The sequence below is a fragment of the Orcinus orca genome, chromosome 18 (genome assembly GCF_937001465.1).
Source record: "Orcinus orca chromosome 18, mOrcOrc1.1, whole genome shotgun sequence".
NCBI lineage: Eukaryota > Metazoa > Chordata > Mammalia > Artiodactyla > Delphinidae > Orcinus > Orcinus orca.
In genome coordinates this window covers 53,351,203-53,365,392 of record NC_064576.1, presented here as the reverse complement: position 1 = coordinate 53,365,392, position 14,190 = coordinate 53,351,203, and the positions used below count along the sequence as shown (strand labels likewise).

Genomic DNA, 14,190 nt, shown 5'->3' with positions numbered 1-14,190 from the left:
CAAGGTTTAAAGATTTGTTCAGTCAGAACTAGTAGGATATTTCACACTGAATGTAAGTGTTGAGGTGGTGCTTTGTTCCATCAGTTTTAGAACCTGGTGCATGCATTTGTAATTTTATACATTGACATTCATATATCTTGGCCAGAGATGTTGGAGGTGTTTGAGAAAGTTAATTACTTAGAAACAAAGATTATTTGAATATTCTTTTTTTTTTTTTTTAAGTTTTATTTATTTATGGCTGCATTGGGTCTTTGTTGCTGCATGCGGCCTTTCTCGCGAGTAGGGGCTACTCTTCGTTGTGGTGCGTGGGCTTCTCTTGTTGCAGAGCACAGGCTCTAGGTGCGCAGGCTTCAGTAGTTGTGGCACGCAGCCTCAGTAGTTGTGGCGTACAGGCTTAGTTGCTACACCTCATGTGGGATCTTCCCAGACCAGGGCTCGAACCCATGTCCCCTGCATTGGCAGGCAGATTCTTAACCACTGCGTCACCAGGGAAGCTCTGAATATTTATTCTTAAATTAAAAACCAGAAATTAACATTAGTCACAGTATTATCAACTAAACCTGGACTTTATTCCACGCATTTCACACTAACATCCTTTTTCTATTCCAGGATCCTATCTTGAATCTCACATTGCAATTAGTTGGTAATTTTTCCTAGTCACTTGCAGTCTATGACAGTTCCTCTGTCTTTCCTTGTCTCTCATAACCTTGATGCTTTTGAGGAGTACTGGTCAGACACTGTACAATGCTCCTCAGTTTTATTTCTGTTATATTTTCTCATGATTGGAATGAGATAATCCATTTTGGGCAAAAATACCTCCCAAATGGCATTGTCTTCTTATCATTGTATCATATTAACATAGTAGATTATTTAAAAAGTACAGATTTAATTCTCACAGCAGAAAAAGAAAACTGAAATTAGAGAAGTTAAATGACTTGCTTATGTCATGCACCCAGTGACTGAGTCATTGATAACGTTGATGAACAACACTTAGTTTTTGTACTGTCCTCTTATTTTTTTACAAAGCATGTTCTCATATATTCACATTTTTGTTCAGAGCAACCCAATGAAAGTTTTTGATAAATCTATATTTGTTTCTCGCTTATCAATAAGACAGTTGGATTAATCATATTAGAGGTTTCAACTCATCACTGACTGTGTACTTCGTGTTTTGTATAACAGAATGACCACCACTATGCATGTATGTGTTGTGTAGCTAATGGGGTTTTCGCCACAGTGTGTTCTGACCTACTTTCTTGATGCCTTAGGGTAAGGCTACACTCTTTGTGGATTGGGAACCAGGGTCTCCCCTGAAGGGGTGTTTATTCCTGGTTTTAGTCACTAAGGAAGATACTGGCCCTCAAAGAAGAAGTGGAGACTAGGAAAGCAGATCTTGGATCTTTAGGGGAAGGAATTATTTCTTCCTTCCAGTTGTTCACTCTCTTGGGCTTAGACCTGAAGATAGCTGATGACGAGATGCAGACAAGCTCCTTCCTTCCTGGAAAACAGAACTGGTATGGAATGGATCCAGAAAATAAGCCACATCTTGAAAATCAGATTTGCTATTTGCATGTTTCTTCTCTCTTGCCTTTCTTAACTTCCAACCCAAGCCTTTGTTTAACTCTTCTGTACTTGTTCGAGTCATGTCATAAGAAATGAAAGGATCTTATAGCCGTCCTTAGTCCAGAGTGGGAGAGGGGAGAGTACTGCGCTTTTGAGAAACTACAGGGAAGATGATGATGGGGATAGGACAGTTTATAAACTAATTATGAGACCTAGGTAGCACTTCAGATGATAAGGAATATTGTTAACATTTTTAGGCATGATAATAGCATTGTGTTAGATTCTTCATCTTTTAGATACATATGCTCAAATACTTAGAGATAAAATACAGTGTCATGGATTCCTTCAGAGTAATCCTGGGGGTCAGGGTGTGTGTGAGGGGACCTTGAGCAGTAAGTGGAGTATGGATGAAAGATCGACTATGTTCTGATAATGATTGATGCTGAGAATGGATATGTGAGAATTCATTATACTATGTCCCATAATTTTGATTCTGTTTTGAAATTTTCAATAAAAAGGTCAAACTATTTTTATGGACTTGAGGGTTATATTAGATGGCAGCTGTCATTGATAACCTCTGATTTCAAATTTTCATGTTCATCAGAACACTTTTTTTTTTGTTTGTTTGGTACGCGGGCCTCTCACTGTTGTGGCCTCTCCCGTTGCGGAGCACAGGCTCCGGACGTGCAGGCCCAGTGGCCATGGCTCACGGGCCCAGCCACTCCGCGGCATGTGGGATCCTCCCGGACTGGGGCACGAACCCATGTCCCCTGCATCGGCAGGTGGACTCTCAACCACTGCGCCACCACCCAAACGCTTTCATTTTTATCATTTATTTATCTCATATCAAATTTGATACAAATTTTAACCTTTAAAATGTATAATGATAAAATACTACTTTTATCTGTTTATATGTTGGGGTTTTATATAACATTTCCTTTGAAACAAGGCTGTGCTATAAAAAATTTATGAAAAGCATTTGACTATGAGCTTTATCTATGTGGAGATCCTTCCATTACCAGTCTTGAGTCTAAAATTGAAATTATTAAAGAAGATGGACCCCTTTGGACCCCTCAGCCAGCTATCTGGGATCCAGCCCCACTCACAGGTGGGCCAACAGCAGCTTTTGGACACCCTTGACCCCACGGCCAGCCGTATAAGGACCTGGCCCTGCCCACCAGCAGGCTGACACTAGATCTTGGGATCCCAAGCCCCACAACTACCCACTCTAGAACCTGGCTGTGCCCACTTGTCAGCCAACACTAGCCCTGGGACCACCTGGGGTCCCTGGCAGCCTCCACGCAAGGCAGGACCTGGCAAACAACTGGAGCACAGGCCAGCCACACCTACCAGACCATCCACAATAGTTAGCCTATCACAAGAGAAGGACCCACGCAGTCCACTAGGGAGCACCCCAGAACACATAGCTCTGGTGACCAGAGGGGAGACCACTGCTGGGATGCATAAGACGGCACCTACAGAAGGCCACTTCTCCAAGGTCGGGAAATGTAACCAACCTACCAAATACATAGAAATAAAAAGAGCAAGTTAGGTAAAATGAAGCGACAGAGGAATATCTTCCAAATGAAGGAACAAGATAAAACCCCAGAAGAACTAAGTGAAGTGGAGATAGGCAGCCTTCCCTGTAAAGAGTTCAAGATGATGATCGTAAACACGTTCAAGGAACTATGGAGAAGAATGGGTGCACAGAGCAAGAAGTTAGAAGTTTTTAACAAAGAGTTAGAAAATGTAAAGAACAGCCAAACAGATGAAGAGTACAGTAACCGAAATGAAAAATACAGTGGAAGGAATTAACAGTAGACTAAATGACACAGAGGAACAGATCAGTGAGCTGGGAGACAAGAGTCGTGGAAATCACTGAAGTTGAACAGGAAAAGGAAAAAAGTATAGAAAGAAATGAGACAGTTTAAGAGACCTCTCAACAACATCAAGCGTACTAGTATTTGCATTATAGGGGTTCCAGAGGAGAAGAGAGAGAGAAAGGGGCAGAGAACATGTTTGAATACATAATAGCTGAAAACTTTCCTGACCTGGGAAAGGACACAGACATCCATGTCCAGGAAGCACAGAGTCCCAAACAGGATCAACCCAAAGAGGAACACATCAAGACACATTGTAATTAAAGTGGCAAAAATTAAAGAGAGAATTTTAAAAGCAGCAAGGGAAAAGCAACAAGTTACATACAAAGGAACTTGCATAAGGCTGTGAGCTGGCTTTTTAGCAGAAACCCTGCAGGCCAGAAGGGAGTGGCTCAATATATTTAAAGTGGTGAAAGGGGAAAACCTACAACCAGGAATACTCTACCCAGCAAGGCTTTCATTCAGGTTTGATGGAGAGATCAAGTTTTACAGACAAACAAAAGTTAAAAGAGTTGAGCACTAACAAACCAGCTTTACAAGAAATGTTAAAGGGATTTCTCTAACCAAAAAAGGTCACAACAAGAAATATGAAAATTATGAAAGGAAAAATTATGAAAGGAAAAACCTCATTGGTAAAGGCAAATATACAGTAAAGGTAGTAAATCAGCCATGTATAAAGCTAGTAGGAAGGTTAAAAGACAAACATCGTAAAACCATCTGTATTCACAATGAGTAGTTAAGGGATACACAGAACAGAAAGACGTAAAACATGATGTCAGAAATAGTAAACGTGGAGTTGGGGAATAAAAATGCAGGGTTAAAATGCGTTTGAAATTAAGTGATCAACAACTTAATAGGTATATTGCTATATACAGTGTGGAGAATACAGTAAATAACTAGATAATATGTTTGTATGATGATGTGTCTTAACTAGACATATTGTGATCATTTTGATATGTATAGCAATAGCACATCACTATGTTGAGGAACTAACAGTGTTGTAGGTCAGGTGTACTTCGAAAACAAATAAACAAACTCATAGAAAATGAGATCAAATTTGTGGTTACCAGAGGCAGGGGTGGGGGGAATGGGAATTGGACCAAGGTGGTCAAAAGGTACAAACATCCAGTTAGAAGATAAAAAAGTACTAGGGATATAATGTACAATATGATAAATATAATTAACACTGCTGTATGTTATATATAAAAGTTGTTAAAAGAGTAATTCCTCAGTTCTTATCACAAGAAAATTTTTTTTGTGTTTCTTTAACTTTGTATCTGTATGAGATGATGGGTGTTCACTAAACTTATTGTGCTAATCATTTCATGATGTATGTAAATCAGATCATGCTGTACACCTTAAACATACACAGTGCTGTATGTCAATTATAACCTCAATAAAATTGGAAGGAAAAAAAGGCTTGTGGGTTTTATTGTTGCTTACAAGAAATTTTTGTAATCCATTTAATGAAGGGCAAACATTTTCTCTATATTTTTAAAAGCTTAGTTGTACTTTTTTTTTGGTTTTCATTCCTGTTTCATGTAGCAGCCACCAATTTATTTTGTATTTCCTGACCTAAGCACTGAAGCGAAGTGGAATAAACAAAGTTTTACAAATTAGATTACTGATATTAACGACATTAAACTTGCCTTACGTTTTTGAAATTCAGAAGGTAGTATGATTTCTATAGATAGTTGTGGAATGATTTCTATATATAGTTGTGGAATGATTTCTAGTGTATATGAAGTTTAAAAAGCAAGGGTCAGTACAGCACGAATGGTTACCTATTATTTAGGATAGGGGAAAGAATATAAATGATATGTATGTGTTTGCTTACATTTAAAAATAGAAAGATATGGGCTTCCCTGGTGGCGCAGTGGTTAAGAATCCGCCTGCCAATGCAGGGGACACGGGTTCGAGCGCTGGTCCGGGAAGATCCCACATGCTGCGGAGCAACTAAGCCCGTGTGCCACAACTACTGAGCCTGTGCTCTAGAGCCTGTGAGCCACAACTACTGAGCCCGCGTGCCGCAACTACTGAAACCCACATGCCTAGAGCCCGTGCTCCACAGCAAGAGAAGCCACAGCAATGAGAAGCCCGCACACCGCAGCAAAGAGTAGCCCCTGCTCTCCACAACTAGAGAAAGCCTGCGCCCAGCAATAAAGACCCAACACAGCCAAAAATAAATAAATTTTAAAATAGATAAAACCAAAAGCTAATAAAAATATTTTAAACTTAGTGGTCACTTTTTTTTTCTTAAACACTTATTTATTTATTTGGTTGCGCCGGGTCTTAGTTGTGGTATGAGGAATCTTTTAGTTGTAGCATGCGGGATCTTTAGTTGTGGCACGCGGGCTCTTAGTTGGGGCATGCGGGATCTAGTTTCCCAACCAGGGCAGGGGTCGAACCTCGGCCCCTGCATTGGGAGCATAGAGTTTTAACCACTGGACTACCAGGGAAGTCCCAGTGGTCACTTTTGAAAGATCCCATTTATTATTCTGAAAATCAGTAAATAACGGAAAAAGAACCAAGCGTTTAATTTGCCTTTATTTATGAACCGTAGCTCAGGGTAACCAGATAGTTTATGACAAAGTTCTTCCTTATAGAGAATTCTAGCTAATAAATGCTAAAGGAATGATAAGATTAGAATTATCACCATTTTGAAATCCCTAATGAAATAGTGCATCTAGGTAACTATCATCAGTAACTTCTAAAGCCATTAGGTAAAAGGCTGATGGAGAATTTTATGCTGGATAGATCAGGTTGGCAACACCTGAACCTGCTTCTCAATCCTCGAAGTACTGAAGGAAGACCTGCCTACTTTCAAAAGGCCCATTGAATCACACAGCATCACCTTTGAAGTATTCTTGCCAAAGAATTGAATGCGAATCAAATCAATCTTCTAGATGTAACTACCAGTTTACAGGAAATACACGGGGGGGAGGGATATGGTAAGTGACACCACAGATATATAATCAGCAAAATTTAGAATGTGGGAAACTACAAACAGATGACCCTGTTTCTCCTAAGATAAACAACAAAAATGGAAAAAAGCCAAATACTAAGGAAGGTACGTGCCACCAAATGTAATGCGTGAACTTTGTTTGAAATCTGGTTAACAGACCAACTTTTTCAGATTAAAAAAAATCTGAGACAGAAATTTCAATATTAAGTGGATATCTGATTTAAAGAGTGATTTTTAAAAGATGTGATCATGGTATTTTCTATATACTGTAATATTTACGATTGAATGATAGGCTCTCTGGGGTTCACTTTGAAATAATCCCATGTCTGTGTTGGGCCAGGGAGTATAGATTAAGGAAGATTGACTGTTAAGTATTGAAGCTGGGCCCTTGATACATTCAGTTCATTATAAATATGATTTCCTATATGTTTGTATATGTTTGAAATTTTTCATTTTAAAAAGCTTGATAAAGAAGTGATTTGAAATTCTCATTGTATTTTCTTAACTGATAGGCAACTGAATAGTTATACATACTAATTTTGTCATTTTTATCGACCCAGTAGACTTTAAAATATTTATAAAACTTACATAAATGAACATTTAGAGTTATATAAATGTTTAGAAGATGGTAATTAATTATGGAGCTACCTGTGCCTTACTTGCCTGATTTTTTCAAAAATTTAGTTTTAGGAGGATATTTTCTTCGATTCATAGAATTTCAAAGCCTTGACAGAGGAGCAATATGCTTTTCTTCTTTTTTTTTTTTAAATAAATTTATATATTTATTTATTTTTGGCTGCATTGGGTCTTCGTCGTTGGGTCTTCGTTGCTGTGCACGGGCTTTCTCTAGTTGCAGTGAGTGGGGGCTACTCTTCATTGCCATGCGCGGACTTCTCATTGCGTTGGCTTCTCTTGTGGCAGAGCTTGGGCTCTAGGCGCGCAGGCTTCAGTAGTTGTGGTACGCGGGCTCAGTAGTTGTGGCTCGCGGGCTGTAGAGCACAGGCTCAGTAGTTGTGGCGCACAGGCTTAGTTGCTCCGGGGCATGTGAGCTCTTCCTGGACCAGGGCTCAAACCCGTGTGTCCTGCATTGGCAGGCAGATTCTCAACCACTGCGCCACCAGGGACGTCCCGCAATATTCTTTTCTACTATGCCTTAAATCTACAAGATTTTAAATAGGAGGCTTAAGTTTTTAAGAGCAAGTGTTACAATGCCTTATTTTAATCATTTTGCTAGACTTTTTGAAGTATTTATCTTTTCTGGTTTTAACTATTATGGAGGAATTGGACTTCTAAGCACTTTTTAAAAAAAATTCTTTTAACGTTTTTCTTGGAGTATAATTGCTTTACAATGGTGTGTTAGTTTCTGCTTTATAAAAAAGTGAATCAGTTATACATATATATATATCCCTGTATCTCACCTCTTGCGTCTCCCTCCCTCCCACCCTTCTAGGTGGTCACAAAGCACTGAGCTGATCTCCTTGTGCTCTGCGACTGCTTCCCACTAGCTATTTTACGTTTGGTAGTGTATATATGTCTATATATACACTACCACTCTCTCACTTTGTCCCAGCTTAGCCTTCCTCCTCCCCTTGTCCTCAAGTCCATTCTCTAGTAGGTCTGCGTCTTTATTCCCGTCTTGCCCCTAGGTTCTTCACGACCTTTTTTTTTTTTTTTTTTAGATTCCCTATATATGTGTTAGCATACGGTATTTGTTTTTCTCTTTCTGACTTACTTCACTCTGTATGACAGACTCTAGGTCCATCCACCTCACTACAAATAACTCAATTTCGTTTCTTTTTATGACTGAGTAATATTCCATTGTATATATGTGCCACATCTTCTTTATCCATTCATCTGTCGATGGACACTTAGGTTGCTTCCATGTCCTGGCTATTGTAAATAGAGCTGCAGTGAACATTGTGGTACATGACTCTTTTTTTTTTAATTTTTTAAATTAAATTAAATTTATTTTTTTATGCAGCAGGTTCTTATTAGTCATCCATTTTATACACATCAGTGTTTACATGTCAATCCCAATCCCCCAATTCATCACACCACCACCACCACCACCACCCTGCTGCTTTCCCCGCTTGGTGTCCATAGTTTGTTCTCTACATCTGTGTCTCAATATCTGCCCTGCAAACCGGTTCATCTGTACCATTTTTCTAGGTTCCACATATATGCGTTAATATACGATATTTGTTTTTCTCTTTCTGACTGACTTTACTCTGTATGACAGTCTCCAGATCCATCCACGTCTCTACAAATGACCCAATTTTGTTCCTTTTTATGGCTAATATTCCATTGTATATATGTACCACATCTTTATCCGTTCGCCATGACTCTTTTTGAATTATGGTTTTCTCGGGGTATATGCCCAGTAGTGGGATTGCTGGGTCGTATGGTAGTACTATTTTTAGTTTTTTAAGGAACCTCCATACTGTTCTCCATTGTGGCTGTATCAATTTACATTCCCACCAACATTGCAAGAGGGTTCCGTTTTCTCCACAACCTCTCCAGCATTTATTGTTTGTAGATTTTTTTTTTTTTTTTTTTTTTTTTGCGGTAAGTGGGCCTGTCACTGTGTGGCCTCTCCCGTTGCGGAGCACGGGCTCCAGACGCGCAGGCTCAGCGGCCATGGCTCACGGGGCTAGCCGCTCCGCTGCATGTGGGATCTTCCCGGACCGGGGCACGAACCCCTGTCCCCTGCATCGGCAGGCAGACTCAACCACTGCGCCACCAGGGAAGCCCTGTTTGTAGATTTTTTTGATAATGGCTATTCTGACCAGTGTGATATGATATCGCATTGTAGTTTTGATTTGCATTTCTCTAATGATTAATGATGTTGAGCATTCTTTCATGTGTTTGTTGGCAATCTGTATATCTTCTTTGGAGAAATGTCTATTTAGGTCTTCTGCCCATTTTTGGATTGGGTTTTTTTTTGTTTTTGGTTTTTTATTTTGCAGTACGCGGGCCTCTCACTGTTGAGGCCTCTCCCGTTGCGGAGCACAGTCTCCGGATGCGCAGGCTCAGCGGCCATGGCTCACGGGCCCAGCCACTCTGCAGCATGTGGGATCTTCCCGGACAGGGGCACGAACTCGTGTCCCCCGCATCGGCAGGCAGACTCTCAACCACTGCGCCACCAGGGAAGCCCTGTTTGTTTTTTTGATATTGAGCTGCATGAGCTGCTTGTAAATTTTGGAGATTAATCCTTTGTCAGTTAAGCACTTGTTTTTGATAGACTATATAATTAAAATTTAATTGATTTATTTTTCATTATAATTACGGGAATTAGTTTCGTAACAAAGACTGTGAATCTCCTAATGAAGTTTTGTGTATCTTGGTATGAAAATGAAAAGGACACCTACTTTTAGAATTAAAAAACTAGTCAAAAGTATATTCAGGTGCTCTAGAGTGCTTTTTGTAGTAACTCAGAAATGTGAGCACTGGCCTTAAGAGGAAAAGCTTAAAGCCTTTAAAAGAGGAAGACTCTATAAGGGTTAAGTTGCTGTTAGAGAAATCCAGGCTAGATTAAAATCCTTGCCTCTTTTTATGTTGGCTGTCTTCTTGTTCCTTGTCCTCCCTGTGACCTATAGATATTTGGGTTCAGAGATATTAGCTGAGGGAATGGAGCCCAGAAGGTTGGAATTCTGCAGATACATCTTTCATATCTGGAAGAAGGAGGTTCTCTTCTGGCTTGGCAGGTTGTGGGGACTCCCAGTGTTAGCCAGTATTTTATGAGAGAAAATGTGCTTTGTTGGGAGTTTTTCCTAATTGAGAGGAGCTGACTAGTATATAATCCAAGATCCAGAACTTCTTTGAAAGCATCATTCAGGAATTGTCTCTGGTCTCTGCTGCTTCAGCAGACCATGCCTTCCATTCCTATTGTGAGATTCCTCCCTTGGGGAGGCAGTCAGCCACATTAGTCAATTTGTAAAGCAAATTACTTAATATGCTGTTATTATAATAATCTTTAGCTGTTACACATTTTGCTTTCTAATGGTATAGACTAATTATCTCATTTCCTTTAAATGCATAACACTTCTTCTCATGCCCTTGCTTCTACTATTATTCTTGCTTTAATTTCTCTCTCTTCCTCTCAAAGTATTTAAATCCTAGCTATCTTAAATGACTCAGCCTAAACCCATCTCTTCAGGAAGTCTTCCTAACTTATAATGATATACAGTGCCTGTAGTCAGTCTGCTCTATACTGTAGAACTGATCACTTTGTTATTTTCTTAGACAGTATCTAAGTATCTGTTACCAATAGATAAGGAAAAAGGTCATGTCCTATACTATTGTATCTTCCACATTTCCTTGTACAGTTACTTAAGAGTGATAGTCATTCAATATTTTTGCCAGCTGGGGATTTGGAATCAACGAAGAATTTTGTAGATTCTTGGAAATCTTCAGTCTAAAAGAGAGTGTGAACTGTTTAGGAAATATTTAGGATAATAAATGTTATAATATTCTAATGGAAAGTTACGGTAAATTTCAAAGAACTACAGATTTCTTGGAAGTCTGGTTATAATCTTAATAATGAAGAGGAAAATGATTTTGTTGCTTCTCTGGATTGAATAGGAATAGGGAGAGGACAGTGTATAAATGATCACTTTCATTCATTTGATTGAGAAAAAGAACTTTTGCTTTAAGTACTACGTTTATATTTACTTTCTAATGTTTTGTAAAATTAAAAGGCTTATATTCATTGAGTTATAAACTATCAGTCCAACCCTGAATCTGAAAATCATGATTTTATTTATATATATATTTTTTCAAACTTTAAAAAATAACATGTATAATTTTGTCAGTATTGAGGGGAAAATATAGCAAGTAAGTACAAGGGATTATGGATGATAAATACCACATTCAGGAAACTTGAGTTTATCCATGCAAAGAGAGCATTGGTAGCTCTATTTAGTTTCTTGGTGCTGATCCTAGAACTGAGGGGCTAAAAGCCATTCAAGGAATTCGCTGTGCAGCTATTTTGGACACCTCTCTGGGATGCAGAGAAGTGTCTAGTGTCTAGCATGTATTTGGATTAATTTTCATTTGTATTTTAATATTTTTAAAGAACATAAAAAAAAAACTTGGACTAGGCACAGGTCACAGTAGGGAAATTAGTGTTCTATGTTACACATTAGAGAAGAAAGGTACCAGAATACTATAATTATCAAAGAGTGTTTAGATTCTAATCATGTGACTAGGACTAAAACTTTTGGTGATGATGGCAATTCACTAATTATAGAAGAATGGAAGAAGATTCAGAAATTAACAGAGACTCATATTCATTCCTGTGAGTGAATTAAGAGTATTGCAATCAGTTTTAGAGCTGAAAGGGACCTAAAACTATCAACCCAGTCATTTTAAAGTATGGAGTCAACAGAAACAGCACGACCTGCCCAGTGACATCTTAGTTTACTATTCATGTAAATACAAGAATTATCAGAAATGACTGGTGTTTTCCTCCTAGAGTATGAGTTCTATTTTGCTTACTTTATCTCCCAGTGTCTTGCAGAGGTTTTTGGTTGTTGTTGTTGTTATTTTTAATAAAACCCCCGCATCTTGCAAAGTTTTAAATGAGAAATAATAGTGATTTTCAGTATAGATTTTATATGTTGAGACAAACTATTGTTATCAACCAGAGTACTAAGTGATGTATCCTGGTTCAAGAGATGAGAATCTATGCTTTTTAATTCATTAATTTATTTATGTATGTATTTATTTACTTAGGCCATGCCACACGGCTTATGGGGTCTTAGGTCCCCGGCCAGATATTGAACCTGGGCCCCTGGCAGTGAAAGTGCTGAGTCCCAGCCACTGGACCACCAGGGAATTCCCGAATCTGTGCTTTTTAGAAGAACAAATGTCTTGTAGCTAATTCTGTTTTCTCTTTAAATGTATTGTAGTTGAAGCTTCCTGTCATAATGGGGATGAAACAATTGAAACTATCGAGGCTGCTGAAGCACTCCTCAATATGGATTCTCCTGGCCCTATGCTGGATGAAAAGCGCATCAGTGAGTGTTGTGTTATGACTGTTCATGTTTATATGCTTTTTTTTTGAAGTATAGTTGATTTACAATATTGTGTTAATTTCTGCTGTACAGCAAAGTGATTCCGTAATACATATGTATACATTCTTTTTTGTATTCTTTTCCATTATGGTTTATCATAAGATATTGAATATAGCTCCCTGTGCTATAGTAGGACCATGTTTATATGCTTTGAAAAGCTCTTCTTCCACCTCTCTCTCAGATGATAAATATCAAGAGACGAGAGACCATGTTTTATCTTTTTTTGGTCCCAAGTGCATCTTAAGGTACAGTACTAGTTGAGGCACCTTTGCTAAAGTGTTCAGTTAAACAAGATTTTTTTTTTTTAATTTCAGGAGTGAGGACATTAAGGATAAAAAAGTAATTTAGTTGTCAAATAGCAGATTATGCAGAATTTCTTCTTAACCTCATTGGTGAAGTATTTAGGGCCCAAACTATTTTAATTTAGTGATCTTTAGTCAATATTGATCTTTATTGATCAATAAAAATTGATCTTTAGTCAGTATTCATCAGTGAATAGGCAAAAATCCATTGCAATGTTTTCTTAGACTTGATGGCATAAAATTCACTGCCACATTTATTGATCTGCTTTTAAATCCATGTTCTCCTTTGGATGTAGTCAAACTCATAAACTTAATTATTATTAAATCAATTTAAGATGTTTATTGAATATTTTCTATATGCACAGCAATGTATCAGGCAATAACATGTTATGGAAATGAACAGATCTTGTTTCTTTCCTCAAGCTGACAGTTTTCTTTTGAAGATAGTTGTTTATGTAAATAACTGTAAAAGCCAAAAATAAAGGCCATGAGAGGGATAGCAGAGTGTTCTGGAAGGAGAGATTTCTCTAGCTGAAAACACCTGAGACAGGCTTTATGGAGGCAGTGTTTTGACCTGGGCGATTAGTAACAAATAAGCTTTTCATAGGTGGAGGAGACAGGAAGGGGCATTCAACATAGGCAGAGGCAGACACAGACCTGTAAAAAAAAAAACAATAAAATGTTTGAGATTCAAAATGCTTTGGTATAGCTGAAGTATAAGCTTCATAATGGTTTGTAGATTGTGGAAGCTCAGAATGGCATGCTATGGAGTTTGGGTTGTTCCTATCTTTTTTCCCCTGTAAACTATGGGAAGATATGTTAATTTTATTTTTCTTTCTAATCTTCAGGGTGTAAAGTTTTTATAGAGAAGAATAATATGGTCAGGCCAGACTTAGGTTTTAAAGAAAAACTTTAGTGGCAATGTGAAGAATGGAGAAGACAGACAAGATAGACTGGGGATAGGAAGTCAGGTAAGGGAGGCGTTGAATAGTCCCATCAAGCCTGGACTGCCTCAGGGTACTTGACTTAGGGCAGAGGAAATAAAAAGCAGGGACTAGATTTCAAAATCTTACTTCTATTTTAATCTTCAAAGAAACAGGAAATATTTTATGAAATTATTTTGATTTATAATACAAAGTTGATTACAATTAGTTGATTTTATTTCCATTAGATAATAATATATTTAGTTCATCTGAAGATGACATTGTTGTTGCCCCAATCACCCATGTATCCGTCACATTAGATGGGATTCCTGAAGTGATGGAAACTCAGCACGTTCAAGAGACATATGCACACTCACCAGGACGCTCATCACCAGAACAACCTAAGAGAAAGAAAGGTGGGTGGTTAATTTGTTAAGGGAAAACAGTCAACTCTTGATGTGGAATCTAAATATAACTTTTATT

The 14,190-nt window shown here is 38.2% G+C and overlaps 1 protein-coding gene across 6 annotated transcripts in view; it reads left to right on the top strand.

Annotated features, from left to right (window-relative positions):
- Positions 1-14,190, top strand: part of ELF1 (E74 like ETS transcription factor 1) — a 105,057-nt gene that overhangs the window by 73,133 nt on the left and 17,734 nt on the right. For 4 of the 6 annotated variants that reach the window (XM_033436701.2, XM_004274546.3, XM_033436700.2 and 1 more), the window contains 2 exons: positions 12,318-12,425; positions 13,956-14,123. In XM_033436701.2, the coding sequence (XP_033292592.2) occupies positions 12,318-12,425; positions 13,956-14,123 (276 nt within the window). The remainder of the gene's footprint in view (positions 1-12,317; positions 12,426-13,955; positions 14,124-14,190) is intronic. The other 2 variants (XM_004274547.4, XM_033436703.2) reach the window with 2 other exon arrangements.